Source organism: Trifolium pratense, linkage group LG4 (genome assembly GCF_020283565.1).
Source record: "Trifolium pratense cultivar HEN17-A07 linkage group LG4, ARS_RC_1.1, whole genome shotgun sequence".
In the NCBI taxonomy this organism is placed as follows: Eukaryota; Viridiplantae; Streptophyta; class Magnoliopsida; order Fabales; family Fabaceae; genus Trifolium; species Trifolium pratense.
In genome coordinates, this window is record NC_060062.1 from 6026725 (window position 1) to 6050808 (window position 24084).

At 31.6% G+C, this 24084-nt stretch overlaps 4 protein-coding genes across 4 annotated transcripts; all 4 read right to left on the reverse strand.

Moving 5' to 3' along the window:
• Positions 1-475: 475 nt before the first annotated feature.
• Positions 476-4121, reverse strand: LOC123923387 (patellin-6-like). Its single transcript, XM_045976077.1, has 4 exons — positions 2914-4121; positions 2478-2602; positions 1718-1859; positions 476-1257 (listed from the first exon to the last, which is right to left on the reverse strand). The coding sequence occupies exons 1-4, from the start codon at positions 3736-3738 to the stop codon at positions 997-999; spliced, it is 1353 nt and encodes a 450-aa protein (XP_045832033.1). The 5' UTR covers positions 3739-4121; the 3' UTR covers positions 476-996.
• An 11916-nt stretch (positions 4122-16037) lies between these two features.
• Positions 16038-16958, reverse strand: LOC123921869 (dirigent protein 22-like). Its single transcript, XM_045974575.1, has one exon. It carries the CDS (start codon positions 16885-16887, stop codon positions 16288-16290), a length of 600 nt encoding a protein of 199 aa, XP_045830531.1. The 5' UTR covers positions 16888-16958; the 3' UTR covers positions 16038-16287.
• A 668-nt stretch (positions 16959-17626) lies between these two features.
• LOC123921836 (dirigent protein 19-like) lies at positions 17627-19327 on the reverse strand. Its single transcript, XM_045974527.1, has one exon. The coding sequence runs from the start codon at positions 19211-19213 to the stop codon at positions 18605-18607; it is 609 nt and encodes a 202-aa protein (XP_045830483.1). The 5' UTR covers positions 19214-19327; the 3' UTR covers positions 17627-18604.
• A 1588-nt stretch (positions 19328-20915) lies between these two features.
• LOC123921674 (dirigent protein 22-like) lies at positions 20916-21797 on the reverse strand. Its single transcript, XM_045974312.1, has one exon. It carries the CDS (start codon positions 21665-21667, stop codon positions 21071-21073), a length of 597 nt encoding a protein of 198 aa, XP_045830268.1. The 5' UTR covers positions 21668-21797; the 3' UTR covers positions 20916-21070.
• Positions 21798-24084: the final 2287 nt, after the last annotated feature.

Sequence of the window (24084 nt, forward strand, 5' to 3'; positions counted from 1 at the left end):
TATTCAAACAATACCAAATCTATCATCTTACAATACACATTGTCTAGTCAATATCAGTCATAATTCAAATTTTCCTTTTATTTTTTGTTAAGACACATCACATACACACTTTCCCTTAATTAACCAAACCCAACATAAAACTAACTTCAAATAATAAATACCTTATTTGATCCCTAAAATTGTTAAACTATATATATTTTATGTTCACAAAAATTAATTTTGAATAAATAGATTAGTAAAATTAATTTATTTTCATAAAAGTTGAATGTGAATTGAATTACATTTAAAAACATATTATATGCCGTGTTTTACGAGAAAAAATCCTCTCAATTTTTTCCTCTCAAATTTTCTCAATTGTTATATCTTAACATTGACCAACTTTTCTTTATTTTTTTCTAATTAATATATTATCACATGTTTATGATACGATGGTCTAAATGCACACGTTATTTCCTCAAGAATGCATAGATAAGTCTTACAATGTCAATAAACAATTAAGAGATTTACTAAAAATTTAAATCATAAAATATAGATTGCACCTTCACAAAGTCACCCTTCTGTTCTGTAGGTGCTTAAGCAACATACACATTACTTTGCCCCAAAAATCCACCAAAATGGTCACAACAAACAGTAACATGGTATGCTATATAAGCAAACTTAATGGCTTTTCTTCTATACCAAGCAATATTGCCATTACTACTACCAACATAAAGTTCTCTTCTTTACATTACACTACTAAGTTAATTAATATTAATACCTCTAAAGTTAAACATGCATGCCATCACAAGTTAACAAGCATAAATAAGACTCTTAAAACAAAGGTTAAAATAAAAAACATCATTAGCAAAAATTTAAATTCAAATAAAAAGTCATTAGAGCTTTGTGTGTTTGAAAACATGTTGGAAATTCAGCCACCGTGCGGTAGTTGGACTAAGGTCACCGCATGTTTTCCCTGCAGAAATTAAGGTTTCCAAACACACCTAATGGCAATATCACTCAAGTGGTGGCACATTTGCGGACAACATAACGATAAGCAGCGACTTTTTTCTTCCTGGAGGCAGTGTTGTCGACCGAGAGTATCATTTTGCCCGATTCTTTTGATGTGAATGAGTTGTGAATTGCTAGTTCTGAGGCTCCGATCTTTTTTGGCTTTGAAACTGCTATAGTGTAGCTTCCTTCAGCATTTGGGACAAACTCAACACTGTATTCTAAGTCCCAACCTCCCACAACAATGTCCCAAGTGATAGTTGCACCTCCCTAGTTCACCCCCAACAACAAGTAAACAACCAATTTAGCTTCCATTTATATAAGGGAAAAAAAAATACACTAAGCTATTTGAAAATTCTAAAAAAAATTTCAATTTGAAAAAATGGAATAATTAAATGTAACCACACGTGTGGTGTCTACGACTGATACGTGTCAAACACCTGACATGTCTTCAATCTGAAAGTCGGTGCTACACAAACAAGGACTACATAAGCCGACCCAAAAAAGCTAATTTGATAGAAAATTTTAAATTTCAGGGGTCATTTCATAATTAAGTTAGTTTTAAGGTACCAAATTGTAAACTCATACAATTTTAGGGGCTAATGAAAGAGAGAATCTTAGGAGAATATTTTATCTTAAAAGGAAACAACCCACTTGCATTATGAGAAAAGAAAAATGATAATCTGCATAGAGAAGAGTAATTTGATAGAATGGGGTGAATGATTACTACCTCAATTCCTTCTATTTGTATATTCACTTTCTCCCCTCCTTTGACAGTGAATTCAGAAGCAGGTTTTGGGGGACCATTTTGCAAATCACTTGGAACATTCAGCCCTCCATACTGAACAGGAATATCCTCAGGTCTAATGAATCTGATCATAAGAAAACAACTTTCAGAAACCAAACCCTAAAATGGAAAATAGAAGGAAAGTTGAAACATTTTTTCCTCATAATAGTAAGTGTATCTTTTGATTGAAATAAGTTTGGAAAGATCACAATTTTGTTAGTACCACCCTGATTTTGACGAATTCAGAGATTGTCTGCGGTCAACAAATCCAAGAATTCACACAATCAGCACATCAGTGGTCATTGGATCGAGAACAGAAAGTCAAGTTTTCAATGTAGAAATCTAGACCATCTGATTTCGATCCAACAACACCGATGTGTTGACTCCGTGAATGTGTGGTATGGCCGGTGGCAAGCAATTCAAATTCGATTGTGACAAAAGTTACACCTAAGAGCTTCGGTAAAATCTCGGTGTCACTATAACTCCGTCAAAATCAAAAGAAAGACAACTTGAATACTAAAAGTAGTTAATGGAAGAAAAACTAAAAACACAAACAATAGTAGTAAGCGATCTTAATATAGATAAAACATTGAGAGAAACAAAGCCAACTAAAACATTCTAGATCAGTGTATTTATGACTTGTATAAAGTTCAAACAAAGGGACATAAAACCAAACCAAATGGAACAACAATTATATACTCACTTGTAGAGTGTCTCAGCAGCATTTCCTTCCTTTGAGATCACAAACTTGCTCTTAGTCCTTTGTGTCAAAAATGGACTAAACATTGAATACAACATACTGAAGTACCATGGCACATTGATGAAAATCTAAACCACCAAAAAAAAAAAGCAAACACAAGTAAATGAGCAAAGAAAACACTTAAAATTGAAAAACAAGTACAGAAACCAATCCTCTCAAACTTCCAAAATACATAAAATATATGAAATTAATCAATTTTTTTTTTTGACAAATGAAATTAATCATTTGTCCCTAAAATATGTGAAATTTGTTGTGATTAGACCTTGTCATCTTAATACCATGTACTAAATTGAGGAATCTTATGTACTTTAAGAACTAGTACTAATTATTATTACAAACTTTAAATATTAAATTTGAGAGTGATAAATAAAAATGGTACCTTTCTAGCAACCATTTCAGGGTAGTTATCTTGAAAGAGTGACATGATATGGTTAGAAGCAACCCTTAATTCTCTTTTAGGCATATCCTTAAGATCAGTAACTTGAATAAGAGAATTAACACCACCAGGCTTAAAATGAAGAAGCCTAATACCTCTTTCAAGAACTTGAACTCTCCATCTAAGAAACATCTTAAGCTTTTCTTCATCACCAAAAATTCTCTCATACATTTCTTTATCTCTAAACAAACCATAAGCATTGTAGCAAACAGGGTGACCCTCTTTGTCATAGCTTTGCATATAAGCTATAACACCTTCAAGCTCTTTGAATTGACTCAAATCTTCTTCAACTATTGTGTCAGCATTAAACTCTTTTCTCCAAGCTAAACACTTTATAATCATGTTTAGTGCTTCATTAACTCTGAAATCTCTTGCTCTTAAAAATTTCAAGAGGATTACATCAGCTCTGTCATCACCACCAAGAAGAGGAATACCCCACATGGAAACACCAACTTCAACTCCATTAGAAGTTGCTTCAAGGAGGCTTTTTTTGAGGTCTTGAAGTGCTTTTTTCTCTGAGGATTTGAGAAGAGTGACAAAGTAGTTATCTTCTTCAAAAGAAGGTGTTCTAAGAGTTGAAGAAGAGTTGTTATTGTTGTTACTACTACCCATTAGAGAAGAAAGTAAGGTTTTTTTGGTTTGTTTTGGTGAGGAATCTTCAAGTGGGTCTTGAAAAGGTGATTTTTGGGGTTGAAGAGAAAGAGGAGATGAAGAAGAATTCATCATCAAGTTTTGATTTTGAGAGATACCAAGATGGAATCTTTGCATGAAATGGTGAATGAAAGATGTTTTTGAGGATTTGAAGGAAATGGGTTTGGTGATATTGTGAAAAAGAAAAGAAGTTTTGAACTATGAGTGTGAATGTGGTTTTGTGCAGAAGACAGAGGAAGGAGAGAGAGAGAGTAAGAGAAAGATAGTGGTTTGTTTTGTTTTTTGAGTTTGAGGTTGGTTTGTTTTTTGTAATGTTGCTTGTTTTGTGGAGGGTGAGGGGATTTGAATGAGAAAACGTGGGAGAGAGTGAGAGCACGCGCTATTTTTTGGGGGAAAGTGTGTGGAGTGGAGTGAGTGAGGTACTAGAGTGTACTATTTTTGCTGCATTATACAGATTGACAGAGTACAGACACAGACACTGTGTTCAAACTCTGAAGTTTGAAAAAGATACATTTCAGAAGCACTTTATACTTGGGGGAGGGATATTATTGTACAGTAGTAGTTTCCAAGTCCAAGTGTAATTAGGGAGTTAATAATAATACCTGGTTAAACCCTTAAGTGTAATTAGGGAGTTTCAACTTCTATTCAAATTTGCATATGATAGATAAACTCTTTAAATATTTAATCTGTCATTCTCATGTGTATTAAGAAATTAATTACTACTAGTATTTTCTTGGTGAACTGAATACTACCTTTCTTTAATTTTTTGGTTAAGATCAATTGTAATATCTGTTTTTATCGTGGATCAATGTCTCGATAAACATATTTAAATTGCTCCATATTAATATCCATATTCAACTATAAGAGTTTTATTAATAATTGAATATGGATATAATTTATAAAATATTAATTTTATCATCTAAAAAAAAGTAATAGCACAACTTATTATCCATTTATTTTTTATTGATTTACAATTATCTTAAATATATATAGATTAAAATATTAACTATTGAGCTGTCATTTTTTAGAGACTTTAGAGTTTAGATGACACTTCAATATAATGGTGGTGAGGATAAGGTAGTGTATGTGTAAATAGTATATATTATGCTAAAATATTGTGTAATTTAATTAAAGATATTAGAGTCAAATGGAATTGAATTATGTGTAGTCACACTATATGTGTATCGGATAGAATATCTGGTATAATTCGCCTAAGCCTAATACGCCTGATTGGACCACTCCTAAGTCAGAGAGGCTCAAAAAGATTCGATCGTAGAACTAGCACATTACTCCCTATCTTTACTCCACCATCACCCCACAACTCCCTCCATTATCTCATATGACACTTCTATATATGAGGCATCACAAATATTAGGAAGAGATCGCGTTCCTTCTTTCACCAAACACAAGAAAACACAATATCAATGCTTAACACCTTGCTTGTCTGATACTAAATATACACTCCATAAATTCTATGCAGGAACAATATACAATTAAGATATATGGATTGTCTTATCAATATTAGGTAGATTCAAATTTTAACCATTTTTAAATATAAAATTCAAACTATGAATCTAGAATGTATGATTTTAATTAAACGGTTCAGATATAGTCGCCTGCAGTGTAATCATATCTCTCTGACTGAACAGAACCCAAATTCGGCTCAAGTGTTTAATAAATTTTCCCTAAGATAAACCATTCAAATGAACACAAATTCAATTCCTAGTAAAAACTATTCTTAAACAAACTTTACTTATTCATAAAATTAACTTATAATTTGAATAAGAAAAACCTTATGTCCGCTGTATATCTTGTTCTCTGCCATAGCAAATCTACAAGAATGCATTGTAAAATCCAAATGAGGATACAAACATGTGTGGATACCTTTGATAATCGTACGTCATTCTTAATAATGAATTTAATTTTCTTAGAATATACTGTACTGTATAGAATAGGATAAAATGAAATTTGGAGCAAAATATTTTATTTTTAGAAATAAGTTTAATATAAAATCATTAAGCTAAAATTTAAATTCAAAATTTGGATGGAAAAGGTGTGGCATACACGATGAATATTGTATGAATATTAATAGGATAGAATAGGATGATATGATGATAGATAGAGTTGTAGATGAGAAAAGTGTGATGAAAATTAATAATTGAGGAATTGGATAATATTGTAGCTGCAGCAACCTCATATTCATTCGTCCCCTCCCCTAAGATTGCAGTGCACAGCACGGGTTTGTTAGCTCCACTCTTTGGACCACAACTTCCTCCTCCTTTATCTTTCATTTCATGCCACATTACCAACCTTCCTATAGGAGAAAAAAAAACTTATTTTAGCCGACATATATTTATTCGGTTGATAAGAAATTGGCTCATATTATATTACTGTCGGCATATATGACCTCGTTCGTTGGTAGATGATTTGTAAATATTACTATGACTATGAGCGTATGTTGTTCTATAAACTTTGAGATCTAACTTGATTTTAATTAGTGGACCATTGGACTCAATTAATCTAAATTATTACATATAGAAAATATTCTTTATTCAAGGTCAAGTTAAAATATAATCTAGGTTTGAAAATATTTTCCCCAAAAAAAATAAAGTTTGAAAATATTTGAAGTTCGCTTGGTTATGAAAGCAAGTGTTTCCAATATTATTTTCTGATGAAAGTTTCATAATTTTCTTCTCAAATTTGCAATTAAATTTAAAATCAAAACTTAAAATAGGAAACGTTTCCTACAACTAATTATATCCCTAAATCATATTAAATCTAACTCAATACTACAAAATCAATAAATAAGATAAAAATAATTCTCACTAGTTATAAACATTAAACACACATAGAGATCATATCTTGTCCCAAACAATAAACACAACTTTCTTGTTTTTGATAACAATATAAATTTAACACGAAAGTTTCAATTAGTTCTAAGGCAACCATCATATATACACTTTTAAACCCACATGCGAAATGAAGATTCTTAATGAATACTCCCAACATATTGTCAAATACATCATAATGTTATGTGTAATCATATGCTTAATGTGATCTATAATGTCAATGGAGGGGTTCTTGCTCTAATTATAGTTTGGCAAATACAAGACATGTGTAAATCTCAAGCATGCATTTGGATTGGTAATAAAATTTAAGATGCCATATTATTGTTTAGAATAAGGGTCATGTTAACTTGTGCCCTAATGGCACATGTTAAGCTACCTAAAAATAGAAATATATAACATTTAATGATATAAAGAATTTAATGCTTAGAAAATTGAATACAACACAAGTTCAATAAATATTTTTCACATTTATCTTCTTAACATGTGCCTTAAGGGCACAAGTTAACATTCTCCTTAGAATAATACTACTATATCGGTCTAATATATGGATGAACAAATTTAATTTTTTGAGTATTTTGCATTATATAAATATTTCGCATCAATAACATAATTATATAAAAAAAACATAATTCTTTAGTAATTTATTTAAAGACAAAAAAGAAAAGTAAAAAAAAAAAGTACATGTAATATAGAAGTTCTTGTGAGTTCAATTCACTTAATAGCTAGGAACGCATTTCATAGGTAGGAGTCTGACTCTGAATTTGAACTTTAAACATTTTATTTATTCACTTTAAGAGTAAAATTTTAGTCACTAAACTAGTCGTAGAAAAATAGCATAGAAATCTTCTTCATATACCAATTGAGTTGATGAAGGATATATCATATTCAAATTGTTTGATCGGATACATCACTTTCAACTAAATGTCTTTTTCTTAATGATAAATTAAATGTCTTTGTCCACTATTGATGTATTCACTCCACATATTGATAGTGATTTAGCCATGCCAAGGCTTTGTTATTTGTGCTATCAAATATTTCTTTTATCTATAAATATACATTTCCAATAGTTTTCATGCATTCTGCTGCATATATATAACATATATTCAAAATAGCACTTTAATTTGCAAATTAGTTAAATCATTCATGAACTATTTGCCACACACAATTTCTTTTTGATAAGCCCATTTATCAAACAAAACTACATAAAATAATTATGTTGTGCTCTTCTATCTCATATAAATAAAATAATTATGTAATCCATAAAATCCAACAATTATTGCATATTTCTTTGCACGTATTTAGAAAAATTACATAATTTTTTTTTAAAAAAAAAACATGAGAGATCATTATTTATAACGAAGATATTAATAATAATTTTACAGCTATTTTATACGAAATATAAAGTTACAAAGACAAACTCTTTACTATAATTGTTCCTCATATCTTTCTCTCTCACTCACCTGATCTCTCTCTACCACACACAATTTTTTGGTGGACATATATTAGTGTGATGTGGATAGATCTTAATGCAGCGGTAGAGAGGACGGCGACACAGTGATGGTAGAGAAATAAAGAAGATGTGGATCAGTGGTAGAAAAGAAAGAGAAAGAAGCGAGTACAAAATGTTCTATTATCCTTTATCAAGTATGTATAAAAAAAATGTGTTCCTATAACATTCCTCCATCTAAAATTATGTAAAAAAAATTTGATCTTACAAACAAATTTTCTAAAAATACATGTTTAAAATAAATAAAAAATAATCTTAGAAACTATATTTATACTTCCTTAAAGTTTAAAGATTAATCTTTTCTTTTAAATATAAAATCTAAGATAAATTACCTATATTTAATTTCAATATGTGTCCTAAAATACTCCCTCCGGTCCTTTTTATAAGAAACACTTTGGAATTTTTATTTGGTCCTTTTTATAAGAAACACTTTGACACAATTTCATTTGTACCCTTATTAAATACAATCAAATAATTCATTATAATGCTAGTGCATTAATTAGAGAAGTCTATTTCCCATACTAGTCAAAGGTTAGTTTTGGAATATAACATAAAATGATAGAATCATTAATGAGAAAATTTACCTTCCTTGGTCTGTGTGATTTTGTCAAAGTGTTTCTTATAATAAGGACCGGAGGGAGTATTTGTCATTTTATTGGAGTAGTAGATAGGAGTATGATTTTCTACAAGTTCCCATTGATACTACAAAAAGAAACAAGGTTTAGCTTCTAGGGACAAAACAAAAAGAAACTTTAGGACCCACATTTTGACGGAAAGTCACAGAATTTGTGCATCGGATTCGTAAAACAAAAAGAAAATAAAGTTCATTCAATCCTATGGATTAGAAAAATTTGTTGGAATATTTGGGGATCTTATTTTTTTTATATTTAAAAAAGCAAAGATATAAGTGGTAAAAAAAACACTTATATCTTCTAGAGTGGAGGTAAAACTGGGTGAAGACATAGAAGATCAATGTGGTGAAGATGGTGAGAGTGTTTGTAGAGGAGAGGAGAAAAATGGAGAGACAAGAGGAAGAAAGTGAGAGAGTTTGCAAAGATAGGAAGAAGAGAGATGGTCATATGAGTGAAAAAGAGAAAAGGAAAATAAAATAAAATTGAGTATTAATAAATAGGTTCGTATTTGTGTTGATGAAAATGTGTCAAAATAATATTTCTAAAATTTATAATTGAACGACAATAATATAAATATATTGATACGAAATATCATCATTTTCTTTTACAAGTATTCTAGTGACCAAAGATATGCATGTTCCTTGGATTCGAGCCCCGCAAATGTCTTTAAACAGAGGTAAATATATGTAAGTGCTCTTTGAGTCCTAAGATCTTCTCTGCCTTGGACTAGGACATCATCTCTTCATCATAAATTTTCAATACCAAAAAAAAAAAAAAAATCCTAAGTCAAGATTCAAATATTATTTTTCTGATAAAAATTCAAATTCAATAATCAAATTATATATAGGTGATTAAGCTATAGCAAGCATATTGGAAAGAAAAAAAAGGAACAAAACATTGAAATTGATAAGTAACAAAAACATTCCAGTAAAAAAAAAAGAAGATAAGTAACAAAAACACACACCAAAAGAACATTATGTTTTATGGTTAGTTGGTTTGGTTTAAAGAAAATATTACAATCCAATTGATTTTCACAAAAAGAGGTAAAAAGATCCAATAGAGATTAGCTTATTTCAATTTTTAGATTAGGGTTTGATCTTTTCTCAAATATTAGTCACCAAATACTTGAGAGAGGGACACTTTGGTTAACACAAAAGAGGAAAGTCTTGTTTATCATTTAACATAACACATGTTAATGATTTTACCCACCCAACTTTCATACCCTAAAATTTCCTAAAGCAAATTCTTTACATGGATCTATCCTATAAGATAGAGATTAGATAACTATGATAACAACAAGTAGTATAAGTTAAAGTACATGCTTGGGAAAAACAATCCTTAGATTCAAAAAAATTAGTATGATAACTTTTTCTTTTTGTACCTTTCTTGATTAAATATACAAGAATCACTTTTGACTTACTCACTAGCATCATTCCATTAAATATCCTTTAATCATAAACCTTTCAAAAGGCCTTAGGTGTTCTAATTCTCTTTAGCTATCTTTTAATTTTTTTTTAATTGCTCTATAGTGCTTTTTCTAGTTGAGATAGAAAACTCATCCATTAAAGCTTGGGTTACAAATATATAAAATATCCCTTTTGCATTTAAAACAATAAAGTCACTGTAGATAGCATTATTTCAGATTATGCCTTTTAGCATATAATAAAAGGGTAAAACACAAAATGAAAAACAATAGAAAATACAGTTGAACAAAATTATGCACAATTGCACATGGCACATGGAACTTTGCAGCAAATTCTTTCTTCCAATTTATTTATTTTAGTTTTTTTTTTTTTTTTGCTTAAATAGAATTTTAGTTCTATATATTTGTTGATTTATAATTTTGGTCCATCTTTTTCTTAGTATGAAAACATAGTCCTGCGATTTTTAAACTTTCATAAATTTTTCCACCACTAAATTTTGGCCTTTGGGTCAACTTTTGTTGGTGTGCTATGGTGTATTATGTGTTGGCAAGTCATTAGAAATTTGATGGTGCATAGACCTCTCGGAATAAGTGGATATTCTTCGGTCGAGAAATTGGTGGAAAACTGGAAAGGATGAAACTCATCTCCTGAAAATAGTTCCAAGTAAAAACCCATCTAGCCCTTTGTTCTTATTATGTATAGGAGATGCAACCCTTCACATGCTGAGTCTACTAGAGTGTGGTGGGACGGTTTATTAGGCTCTTCAAAGCACTAGTTGAGTTGTCCTTCTCGAAATATTTTTGTCGTTGAGTCAGATTCTCCTTTTTCTCTTCACGTTCTATTTTTGGGACGCCTTATGGTCTTATTTTTTTAAAAAAACAATACACTTTAGCACAATTTTGTGACTTGCTAATTAATGTAGAGACTATATTAGGAGCAAAATTGGGATGCAGATTTTCTGCGATAGTTTTTCACAAAGTTTTCACACAGTTTTAAATCTGGACCGTTGATCATAAATCAGACTGTTCAGATCAACACAGTTGAAAAATTACATGAAACAATCTCTACCACAGGATTTTGATCGGATGGCTGTAATGCAAAACTGCGTGGAAATTGTGTCAAAACAAACTGCAGGATATATGTTTTCGCAAAATTGTATTTAGGCATATTTTCCTGTTCTTACCTATAATATAACCTTTTTTTTTAAATCGATATAACATATTGTTATATCCAGATTGTTTTCAAGTTTATGAACTAGTACATGTTTAAATAATTTATTGTTAACAAATTTGGTTTTAATTTCAAGTGTTTAATATTTATTTTTTTGATTGAATTACACTAGTGGCTAGATTCACATATATTAAATGTGGAGAAATGAGAAATTTCAAATTTAAACATATAATTTTGCAAATTAACGTCTCTACAGCTATCAACTGAATTGTACTTAAGCGATAAATATTAATATTTCACAACATATTTTTAACCACATGACCACTGTGTCCAATTTTCTTGTTTCATTATTATTATTAGTAAAGGAAGTGGCAATATTGCTTGTTTTCCAATTATTTCATATATAAATTATCAAATAAAGCAAGAAATTAATAAGAGAACAAGTAACCAGGAGTGGCAGAAAAGAAAAGCGATATAGTTAGGGGTGGGGAAAAAAACCCAAAAACCAAACTATATCGAACCAAATTAAACCAAACCAAAAAAAAAAATTGAATCATAACTAACGATTTTAAAACTGATCTGAAACAGTTTGGTTTGGTTTATGGTTATCAGTTTGGTTCAATTCGGTTTGGTTTAATGATTCAGTTATTTTTAGTGAAAAATTAGTTACGGTTTGGTTCAAAACCATAAAATCGAACCATTTAACAGTTTAGTTCGGTTACTATAAATTTTAAAACAATTTGGTTCAGTTCGGTTCGGTTCCCATAAATATAATAGAAAGTAAAGAGTGTACAACCATATAATAGAACACTGTTGTAACCAAAAAAATATAATAGAACACTGTAACCTGAAAAAGAGTACCCCTTAATTTAAGCAAAATTGAGACATTCTTTTCAAGATTCTTCCATGACAAAATAATTTTGTGATTTTGTCCCCACCATAACAACTATTCATCAGAATCACATGAGGAGTACAGCTTCTGCAGGATCAAAGATACAAACAAACAAGTATTTGGACTTTTACAAAAGCAAATAAAATTTTGAATTTATTTAGTTGCTGCATTTTGTTTTTGCTGGGAAGATGTGGAACATTAAAGTTGGGATTAATCTATAATTATTTATTTAGTTTTTTGAAGGAAGGATTAATCTATAGGCCCATTTGTTTTAAGTTAAAAAAATGGTTTTTTCTTTGTATATTTTTAAGTATAATTTAATATATTTTAAATTTTAAATTCATCTTTTTATAAATTAAAGTGCAATTTTATTTAGTAACTTAAATAGTCATCTACTCATCTTAGAGATTTTAGCTTTGAGCAATCTTTCACGGGAAAGAAACAACAAAATCAAAAGTTGCGGAGTAGTGTGAGGTCGGCCCAAGTCAAGAGGAAGCCCAAAGAAAAGTGAGGTTTTAGTGTGACGAAGAGTAATAAGCTAGAAAAATCGATTTTTTTTCTCCACTATTAGTATCTGATTCATTGGACTGTTTAATCTGATTCAGCGGTCAATTCTTGTATTTAGTGGTTTCAGTCCCCTTCTGATCGTAATTGCGGAGGTCAAACTGTGGTTCTCCCTGCCAAGTACGGAGCCGACCACCCTTGGATCAACTAACGATTGATAGAAAATCAATAAAATAAGAATAAAAAAGAAGAGTGAGAAAATGAAAGAGAGAGATAGAGACAAACGAGTGAAGGAGAGGATCTAAACCCATCTATAATACTATTACTAGTAATAGAATAAAGGGTCCAGGTAACCGGTGCCCCGAGACACCGGTTAAGGAAACCAAAAAAAGAAACTTTTAAGTTGAAAATAATACTTTTTAAACTTTTGAGAATTTGACCGCACAAATTCCGATGACATATTACTATATTTGTTTCCTTAAACAGTATTACTCCGTCCCAAAATATAAGCAAAAAGTGGTCAATCAAAATGGATGTATTTGGTTAAAAATTTAGTCCAAATACATTCATTTTGATTGACCACTTTTTGCTTATATTTTGGGACGGAGAGAGTACTCCGAAAGCATTATTTAACATTTTTCTAGAATAAAAGAGCCGGCCCAAAAAGACAAGAGGAAGTTTTAGATGGACACAAAAATTTGCCCGCAATCAAATGATGTGTCTAAATAATTATGATCATCTAAACATATAAAATAAAAGTCTAATTATTTAGGTAAATCTAATTCTATATTCTTATTGTTGTTTATTGACGGGTTCACTTAAAACCTTTGTCCTGCCAAATTAATTAAACTACAAATAAAATAAAAATCTATCTCAACATGACCTCATGACACTTGAAAGATAAGTAACACAATTCTTGAGGCAGTGGCATAGAATCCTTGAGGTTTTCCAACAACCTTGGAACTCAATTCTTGTCCTATAGTCAAAGGGTCATCAAACATGTTGACTATTCCAAAAGAAGTGGTTGTGTTTTACTTCAATGATGGTGGAATAATTGTGATTGAAGTTGGGTTTTTTCCACTTAAGGTGTCATGCTAATAGACTCTAAAATGACTTAGTTTTTCTTTGTGTTCTAGGCCTAAAAATTTGGGGTCTATTGGACGAACAAATTCAAATGTGTCTTCTTTTTGTGATGTTGGTGATGAAGATAAAGTGAGAGTGTTGCAAGAGAGGAGAAGGAAGAAGAACAAAGTGAGGAAATTTTGGATAGGCATTGTGGTGGAGTTGGTGAAATTCTGATGCTAACTCTAGAGAAAGTAAAGTATGTAGAGAAGAGAATAATGGAAGAAGAAATGAACTAATGAAGTGAAGTGTAGGTTAAGCGTGTGTTTGGTTCTGCGGCGGAGAGAATTGATTTTGGCAGAATTGATTCTGTAAAATTGATTCTGGCCAAAATTGATTTTAAGCTGAAGTGGTTTATGTTTGGATATATTCATGAAAAAGTGAGTTGAACAAAAAATTTGAGTGTAAAAATCAATTCTAGAATCAGAAGCTACGATTTCTAGCTTCAAGTAGAATCAATTCTGGAGGCAGAATCAATTCTACTTTTGAGAAACCAAACAAGTCATAATCAATTCTACACGTCCAGAATCAATTCTGGATGCTCCAGAATTGAAACCAAACATACACTAAGGCTTTGTTTATAGGACAACAAATAAAAGAGAGAGAATAAAAAGGACAAAAGAAATTAAATGAGTTTTGTACCTAATTTATACAACACTTGCGCAACTTTTTAAATGGTATGTCGTCGATTGTTCACATTATATCTTTACTATTATAATGTAGTGGTTTGATTGTGAAACATTTTATGTGAAATTATAAATTTAATTCCAGATAACCACATAAGCAAAGAGAAGTGTGATGATCCGGAGTTGAATTTGAAATTCCACAAAATGTTTTCACATTCACACCACTATCAAACTACTACTACTAGATTTGTAATAATAAAGATATATTGTGGATAATTGGCGGCACATTTAAATTATAATAAAAATATGCCGTCAATTATCTTATATTTTGTGAAAGGCTTAATTAGTAAAATGGTCCCTTAAAGACATTTTTGGTTTCAGATTGGTCCCTTAAAGAAAAAAAAGGTCCAAATAGGTCCCTTAAAGAAAAAAAAGTCCGAATAAGTCCCTTAAAGACATCTCCGTTAATCAGTTTGGTCCCTAAAAAGAGGTCTAAATAGGACCAAACTGATTAACGGAGATGTCTTTAAGGGACCTATTCGGACTTTTTTTCTTTAAGGGACCTATTTGGACCTTTTTTTCTTTAAGAGACCAATCTGAAACCAAAAATGTTTTTAAGGGACCATTTTACTAATTAAGCCTTTGTGAAACCATGTGGACTATCAGATGTCATTTAAAACATTGAATAGAGTAATTTTAATTTGAAATAGAAAGTTAAATTAATTATATAAAAAAAGACGGGGTGTGAATAGAATGTCAAATTTGGCTGAGTTTAGTCATGCTAGCCCAGTTATAAAAATGTTGGATAACTAACATAAACAAACTAAGTTTCACGAGTACTTGCCACCAAGGTTTTAAATAAAGGTCCGTTACCGCGAAAACAGCGGCGACAAAAAGGTATTGGGGCCTAGCGTTACCGTTTTTCACCGTTTTTATATGGTGAAAAAAATCACGGCGAAACGCCGTTACGGCCGCGACGAAAACACCGGTACAGCCGCAAAGAAACGCAATACGGCCGCGACAAAATGCTAATAGATAGAGATTTCTATTTTTTTCAATAGAAATGCATAAAAATCACATTTTTAATACAAATATGAACATAAATTATAAAGTGTTATATCTTTTTAACTCCTTCCAAGTTCAAAACTTTACATTTATCTCATATTTAAGTTGTTATACATATATCATAGTACAAATAATTTTAATAAGATTTGTGCGATGTTTTGATTTATTCACACCGCGACGATCGTATTTCATAACGCAACAGCCGTAACAACCGAAATCGTGACCGCGACCGCTATCTAAAACCTTGCTTGCCACAATGGAAATATAGGAACCAAGTTAGTCAAAATGCTAATACTTCGATTCTAAATTATAAGTAAAAAGTTCGTAAAAAAAATTGATGTATTTAATTCAAATTAAAAACCAAACATATTGATTTTCTCCAATTCATTTTTACTTATAATTTGAAACGGAGAGATTACCTTAAAAAATCAAGAGGGGACAGACATGGGTTCCTAGAAAAGAAAAGCCAAGCTTCACAAACCCATACGCACACTAAGACTCAAAAACAAGAAAGAAATGGATTTTAAGCAATATGATATCATCTTCACTATAGTCAATAATCTCAACTCACAATAAATAAAAAATAACAACAAATTATTATTTCCAAAGTAACATATAGCCATAGTATTAGCATTTTGACTACAAATTTATAACTTAATTTCAATGACTACAAATAACAACAAATTTATAAAACCAAAGTAACGTATAGCCATAGTAAGAACCCGCAATCCAACATAGCGTGACACAAGTGGTAAATACTTAAACTTCTAAATCATTTAGTTATGAGTTCGATTTCTGACCAGTACGTATGAAAAACCAACAACAACACAAACACAAATCCTAAAAACAACAACAATAATTTACAATCATCAATACTAATAGTGAAAAACATAAACATTGTACTCAACAATAGCATCTCCAGATTTGACATCATACTTATAAGTATTAGCTTGAGCATACCCTCTAGCAAATCTGAATAGACCACTACCCCCAACAACAGGCATCTCCCTAACCTTATTAATACCAGAGTTCCTCCCCAAAATAGTAATACTACTTCCATTATACTTCCCTTCAATGAAAGCCAAATTCATAGCCATAAGAAAACCAAAATCATCTTGTGATGCAGAAGCATAAAAACCTTGAGCTTTTCCAACAAGTTTGGAACTTAATTGTGGTCCCAAAGTCAAAGGGTCATCAAACATGTTGACTGAACCAAAATAAGTGGTTGTGTTTAGAATCAATGTTGGTGGAACAATTATAATTGAAGTTGGGTTTTTTCCACTCAAGATGTCATGCCAATAGAATCTGAAATGACTTAGCTTTTCTTTCTTGTTTAGGCCTAACAATTTTGGGTTTATTGAACGAACAAAATCAAAAGTGTCTTCTTTTTGTGATGATGGTGATGAGGTTGAAGTGATAGTGTTGCAAGAGAGGAGAAGGAAGAAGAACAAAGTGAGGAAATTTTGGGAAGGCATTATTGTGATGCTAACTGTGGAGAAAGTAAAGTAGTGAAGGAGAACATATAATATATAGCAAGACAATGATGGTAGAAAGAGGAAAGTGAACAAAGAAATGAGTTTTATACCATGTGATGTGATATTTGTGGTGTTGAAACTCATTAACAAATTACCTTTGAATAATTTTTTTTTTCTATTCTAAATATAAATCTCTATATCATATGATATCACATTTTAATATATAGGGCCGAAGTTTGAACCCGAGATTTTTCACTTATTTATTTAAAGAAGTGAATTTTTAGCTATTAAGCTACCTGACAAAACTTATACCTATATCAAGTTTTATCTTCTTTCTTTGAGTTTTTATTTTTCCTTGCCAAATTTTCAATGAGCAGGATGTTGAGTTCTCTTGGTTATTCTATCTTAATTTTTGGTCTAGTCTTGCCCCAAATGTTTTTGTATCCGTTTTTTATTTTTAATAATATTTGTTGCGTGCAAATGATAGGTGGCGGTCAAAGGGTGCCGAGTGCCAACTTAGTTCACGATTTCTCATGGGATGCTTTTGCACTATCTGTTTGTTTAAAACAAATATTAGGTTTTTTCAAACATAGCCTTTTTTTTTCGCTGTTGATAATTTAAACATAGCTTTATTAATACTACTAATTTATCTTAAAATATAAAAAGTTAAAAGTTACACATATTATTATAAAAAAAAAGTATTTTTAAAAGATCAATAAAAGACACATTAAATTCACTAACAATTTTCTTAACATTTGAAAAAGTCTGCTTATCCCCGCAACTACAATTAGGAGGAGACTGAAACCACTTGATGGTAGAACTGACCCCGAACCAGATTAGGTGGTCGGTGAATCAGATACATGTGGTGAAAAAAGAAAAGTTTGCTTAGAATAAGAGTCAGAGGGAGTATAACTTATAAGGATTACTTTTCCTAAACTTTTCACCTCTTGATAAAAATACACTGATCTGTTTAACTCTGCAAAGTGCTAATACATGTTTGAGGTGCTGGCTTCAAAGTAAAGAAACAATGATGGTTTTGCCTGGTTTTATTTGTATGGTCCTGCACATTGCAGACAAAGCTTGGAACATTTTTGAACATGTTGCTGCTCTACACACCTTAATACACCAAAAGAAAGTATGAGATGAACATGATGTGCACACCTCAAAAAAATTCACCAATCTAAAGTTCATCCCAAACTAAAAAGAAAATAATCACTTCACTTGGAGCTTATAGTGGACCTGCATAATTTAGCAGGTGTGATTATAGAAGAGCAAACACATGTAATAATTGAAAATCATCACATGTCGGTGTCATGTCAATGTTTGATATTGACATGTGTCAGACACTAAATACATTTTGGATCAGAGGTGTCAGTGCTACAGAATTAACTTCAAAGCCTTCCCTTGCTTCTAATATCGAACAATTAGAATTCTCGGTTTCTGATATATCGATCTACAATTTGAGTCATCTGATCTCTATCCAACGAGTTTCATATCACAATTGGTTTGTTGAAACTACGATGATGTAGTGATTTTGTTAAAGCTCGAAAATGTAACTTATGTAAAATCACACAGTGATTCTGCTAAACTCACTGTGAATTCAAAGATACATTTAAATCAATTGAGTACAACAACTACAAATATAACCACAATAAATCCAAATCTCACACAAACACAATCCTAAAACAATAACAGCAGCAACAACAATAATACTCAATCAATAGTGAAAAACATAAACATTATACTCAACAACAGCATCTCCAGATTTGAGATCAAAGGAATAAGTACTAGCTTGAGCATAACCTCTAGCAAATCTGAAAAGTCCACTACCACCAATAACAGGCATCTCTCTAACCTTATGAAAGACCGGATTCCGTCCCAAAATAGTAATACTACTTCCATTATACTTTCCTTCAATGAAAGCCAAATTCATAGCCATAAGCAAATCAAGTTCATCTTTACAAGCTGATGCATAGAACCCTTGAGATTTTCCAACAAGTTTAGAGCTCAACTTTGGTCCTAAAGTTAAAGGGTTGTCAATCATGTTGACCAAACCAAAACCAGTTGTTGAGTTTAGTTTCAATGATGGTGGAACAACCATAACTGATGATTGGTTTTTTCCACTCCCTATGTCATGCCAGTAGAATTTAAAATGACTTAGTTTTTCCTTCTTGTTTATGCCTAATAATTTTCTGTCCATAGGACGAACAAATTCAAAAGTGTCATCTTTTTGTGATGATGGTGTTGGTGGTGATGATGATGAAGTGATGGTGTTGCAAGATATGAGAAGGAAGAAGAAGAAAGTGAGGAAATGTTGGGAAGGCATTGTTGTATGGTGGGGTTTGTGAGATGTTTGTTGTGATGGTGAATGTGAAGAAAGTTTAGTGGAGAGAAGAGAAAAGTAAGACAGCAATAGAAAGAGGAAAGTGACCAAGCACACTAAGAAATGAGTTTTGTGCTATATCAAATTTAAACAATATCTGGAATGGCTTTTAGCGTAGCTAATACAATATTTCCCTACGAAACACCGGTATTGACACTGGATACTATATTGACGCATCAACACTGATAATAATTTTAAAAATAGTATAGCTAAATGTAATGACATGCATCGGTGTTGTGTCCGTGTTGAATTTTTATGAGAATTGTCAATGCTACAAAGCTAATTCCAACTCTTCAGTCACTAAGGACACAGACACACAGTCACACAGTATCGCATGACCTTATGTATTGCAAACCTACTGTACCAAAATTAAATATACATTTAAGGTTAGATTATCACATAAGACAACTAAATTGGAACATATACTATTTGTCTTAATTATTTTTCCCTGTGAGTTCACAAATCAAAATAAAAAAGACAGTATAAATTAGTACTATAACACCAACCACTAATGATACACCATAATTAAAAAGGGGACAAATATGATTTCCTATAAAAAGAAAAGCCAACTTTCACAAGCAAACCTCAAAAACAAGAAAAAAATGGAAATGATGCAATCAGCCATCATTATAGTCAATAATCTCAACAGATGATGGTGAGTATCAAACAATTGCAATTCCGAGTTTTTTTTATTCTCAGTTCTGCCTTCACCTTGCCGGAGGAGTGAATCGGGTAAGTAGTAGGTGATGTTCTTTGCCGGCTTGCCTTCTTCCCTTAACCCGTTCGGGTTTGGATATGCTAAATTCGTCCGGGTGTCTCAATCGTTTCTTTGCGACAGTTGAAACCCGTTTGGGTCTGGTTCTGTTCACGACTTCTTTTCGTGATTGTTGCTGCTATCGAGGTTTGTTTGGCTTGAAAAAGCCGTTTATACTTGTTGTGGTTTCACAGGAGGTTGTTGGTACACATGTAGGTTCCCATGGTGATACTGAATATCCGTATCATACTCAGGATTGATTTCGGATTGTTTATGATATCCTCGTCATCGCTTTAGTTGACGCTGGACTATATAACTCGAAAGAGTATTTTGCTTGTTGTTGTCCGCTGCATGGAGCTATTTATGATTCTTAACTTAACTACATATGATTTTCTCGAAGTTTGTTATAATCATAAAAAGTGTATTTTTCTCACACAAATCCTTTATCTTTATAAACATCTGCGTCTTTAAATATTTCATTGAAAATGGACACATTACTACAAGACCTTGTGAACTTTCATTTCTTTAGAGCCATATTTACTAAAAAGCAAAATGAACTCAAACTGCTAAGGATGTATGCAAACTTACTGGACCAAAATTGAATGTACATTTGAGGTTAGATTATGACATAACACAATAAGTTATAAAACATTTTAAAGTAGATCAATTCAGAACATTAGTTGGGCACAGTGGAACGTTTTAGGTTTCCCTTAAAGTGAACAATGAAGATCTATCCCTTCAATCTTACATGTAAAAATGCAGCTCAAATCCTGAAAAATCTTATACTCCCACAAAATCAAAGTGCAACGTTTACAAAATTACACTATGACACGATGATTTTGTTAAAGCTTCAAAGTGCAACGTTTACAAAATTACAGTGATTCTGCTAAATTCACCGTGAATCGTAAAGATACATTTAAGTCAATTGAGTACAACAACTACAAATTTATTGAATTATTAACCACAATAATCCAAATCTAACACCAAACAATCATAGCCTCATAACATTAAACAAACACAAATCCCAAAATAATCAACAACAACAATCAATAATGAAAAACATAAACATTATACTCAACAACAGCATCACCAGATTTGAGATCAAACCAATGAGTATTAGCTTGAGCATACCCTCTAGCAAATCTGAAAAGTCCACTCCCACCAATCACAGGCATTTCTCGAACCTTATGAAAAACAGGATTCCTTCCCAAAATAGTAAGACTACTTCCATTATACTTTCCTTCAATAAAAGCCAAATTCATAGCCATAAGCAAATCAAGTTCATCTTTACAAGCAGATGCATAAAACCCTTGAGCTTTTCCAACAACTTTAGAACTTAACTCTGGTCCTAAAGTTATAGGGTTATCAATCATATTAACTATACCAAAACCAGTTGTTGAATTTAGTTTCAATGATGGTGGAATAATTGTAACTGATGATGGGTTTTTTCCACTGACTGTGTCATGCCAATAGAATTTGAAATGACTTAGTTTTTCTTTCTTTAGGCCTAATAATTTTCTGTCCATAGGACGAACAAATTCAAAAGTGTCATCATTTTGTGATAATGATGATGATGATGAAGTGATAGTGTTGCAAGATATGAGAAGGAAGAAGAAAAAAGTGAAGAAATGTTGTGAAGACATTGTTGTATGATGTGATGTTGAATGTGGAGAAAGTAAAGTAATGGAGGAGAGAAGAGAAGAGATTAGAGAATAATGATGAAGTGTTTGTGGGGTGAAGGGTTTGTTTATATGGAGACAAATGGAGAAGGTAGAAAGTGTAGGACAAAAGTTAATGGAGTTGAAGGTATAGAGGAAAATAAATATTTTTATATTTCATGCTTAAATTAAAATATGTAAATAATTAAATAAATAGTATGGATGGAATAAAATAGTACTATATATATCAACCAACACAGTGTAACACAGTGTACCGCAAGCGATTGATACTTGAGTTTCTTAACTATTTGATTCTATGTTCAATCTTTCGACGATGTGTATGGAGGAATATTTGTTGGGAGATATCAACCTCTTAAATAAATTTCAGTTATCTCGAGAGGATTAATCTTTATAATTGCGCGCTGATAATACTTTTAATTTAAAAGAAATAAAAAATAGTACTATACATCATCACATTCACATCACACGCTTGTACAAAAAATAAACAAAGTATACATCACGCAAAGCATATATACGAATCATATGCCAAACGTGGGTTTTAAAAAGGTTTTTTTTTTCTTTGGAGGATTACTTAAAAGTTGTATAATTTTTATTATGGACAAAAATATACATGAGTTGTATAACTTTTTTTCTTGATAAAGAGATGAAATGTTATAATTTTATTCTAATCATCTACACTCACCACAAAAAATATTACTCTTATAATCAAGAAGGAAGCTATAAGGATGATTTAGTAGATGAGAATAGATGCATTAGAAAGTGGAGAAGAGGAGGTTAGCGATTCGATTTTCACTCTCAACACTTATTTATTTGTTCCCAAGAATTCGAACCGAAAACCACACAAATAACCAATAGTAGAACCAACTATCTTTAGTGTGTGCACGTGGGACAAATGAATTGAAGCAACCAAATCAAAATGAATAAACAATTTAAACACAAGCTAAAACTACCGAAAGCTATAAAGAACACGAATAATTGTTTACCCAGTTCGGTTAAAACCAACCTACTCTGGGGGAGAGAGCTCTCTGTTCCACTATCAATAAAATACTATTACAATGAGATTCATAGAGTTACAAGATTTAGAGTTCTCCTAAATCTACCATTTTCTCGAATCTCTTCCCTGACCAAGAGATTGAATCAATAAGTGTTTCTAAGGTATTACAATCACTTCCCCAATCCTAGAGATTACTCAAGAGAAATCCTCTAACACTCTAGCTTTCATGTTGGAAGCAAAACCCTAAAAACCTCACATTTTCTCTCTCTTGGATGCACAAACATAACAGCAGTATATATACTGCAACTGGCGCATGGGACACAGGAACTGGCGCATGGTGCGCAGGTTCCAGTAGAGCTGTAAAAAGGGCCTTAAGGGGCCGGCCCTTTAAGGGGCGGACCCACTTATTCCTGATTATTAATTTTATTTAAATTTTAAACACAGTTTTTTTAGGGTGCCGATCGTGGACAGTGCTGATTGAAGAAAACGAGAATAAGTTCACGACACTAGAAAAATTGTTTAAAATTTAAATAAAATTAATAATCAAGAATAAGTGGGTCCGCCCCTTAAAGGGCCGACCCCTTAAGGCCCTTTTTACAGCTCTAGGTTCCAGTGACCTGCCCCCAGTTCTGCGCCTCATACCCTCATACCTGCGGATGGTGTGCAAAATCCAGCAGCACCGCCAATTTTGTGTTTTCTGCATCAGCTCTACGGCAAATTCTCAATGATTTACATAAAATTTGTCCAAAAATAAAATGAAAAAAATTTATATGACATAAAATTTGTCTCATTTATACATATTATTAGACTATTTATAATATCTTCTAGACCAAAAAAAAAACTTTAAATAATTCGGTTCCATGTATAACTTATAAGTATAATAAGTGGGTGTATTTGTTGGTTGGTTGCATCATTTTTGGACTTTTCTTTGTTTATTTTCCTAGGCGGCGGAACTAGAAACCGACACACAAAGAAAAAGGAAAGTGGCACTCAAGTCTTTGTGGTGGTCAAAGGGTTCTTCTAAATAAAGAGGAAGTGGATAATTTTTATTTAAGAAAATACATGTCCTCTGCCAATAAGTAAATTAATTAACGTAATTGTAACACGTTGGTTAAATTTTAAAGTTAGTAAAAAAAATAAATTAAAAGTATCTAGAGTCATTTGTTGACTAATTCACCAACCCAATTTGATTTAGGTAAAGTTGTACTTCTTTTTTTGGTACATTTTGTTAATTCATCATGTGGTACACAAAATACAACATCTTTATATTTATTTAATCTCATTTTTTTTTTAATCAGCAAATTTTATTAGGCTTCCTCTAATACAAGAAATATTGAAGGAGCAGGAAAAGAAAAAGAGGTGGAGCACCATACAATAAAGAGCACCA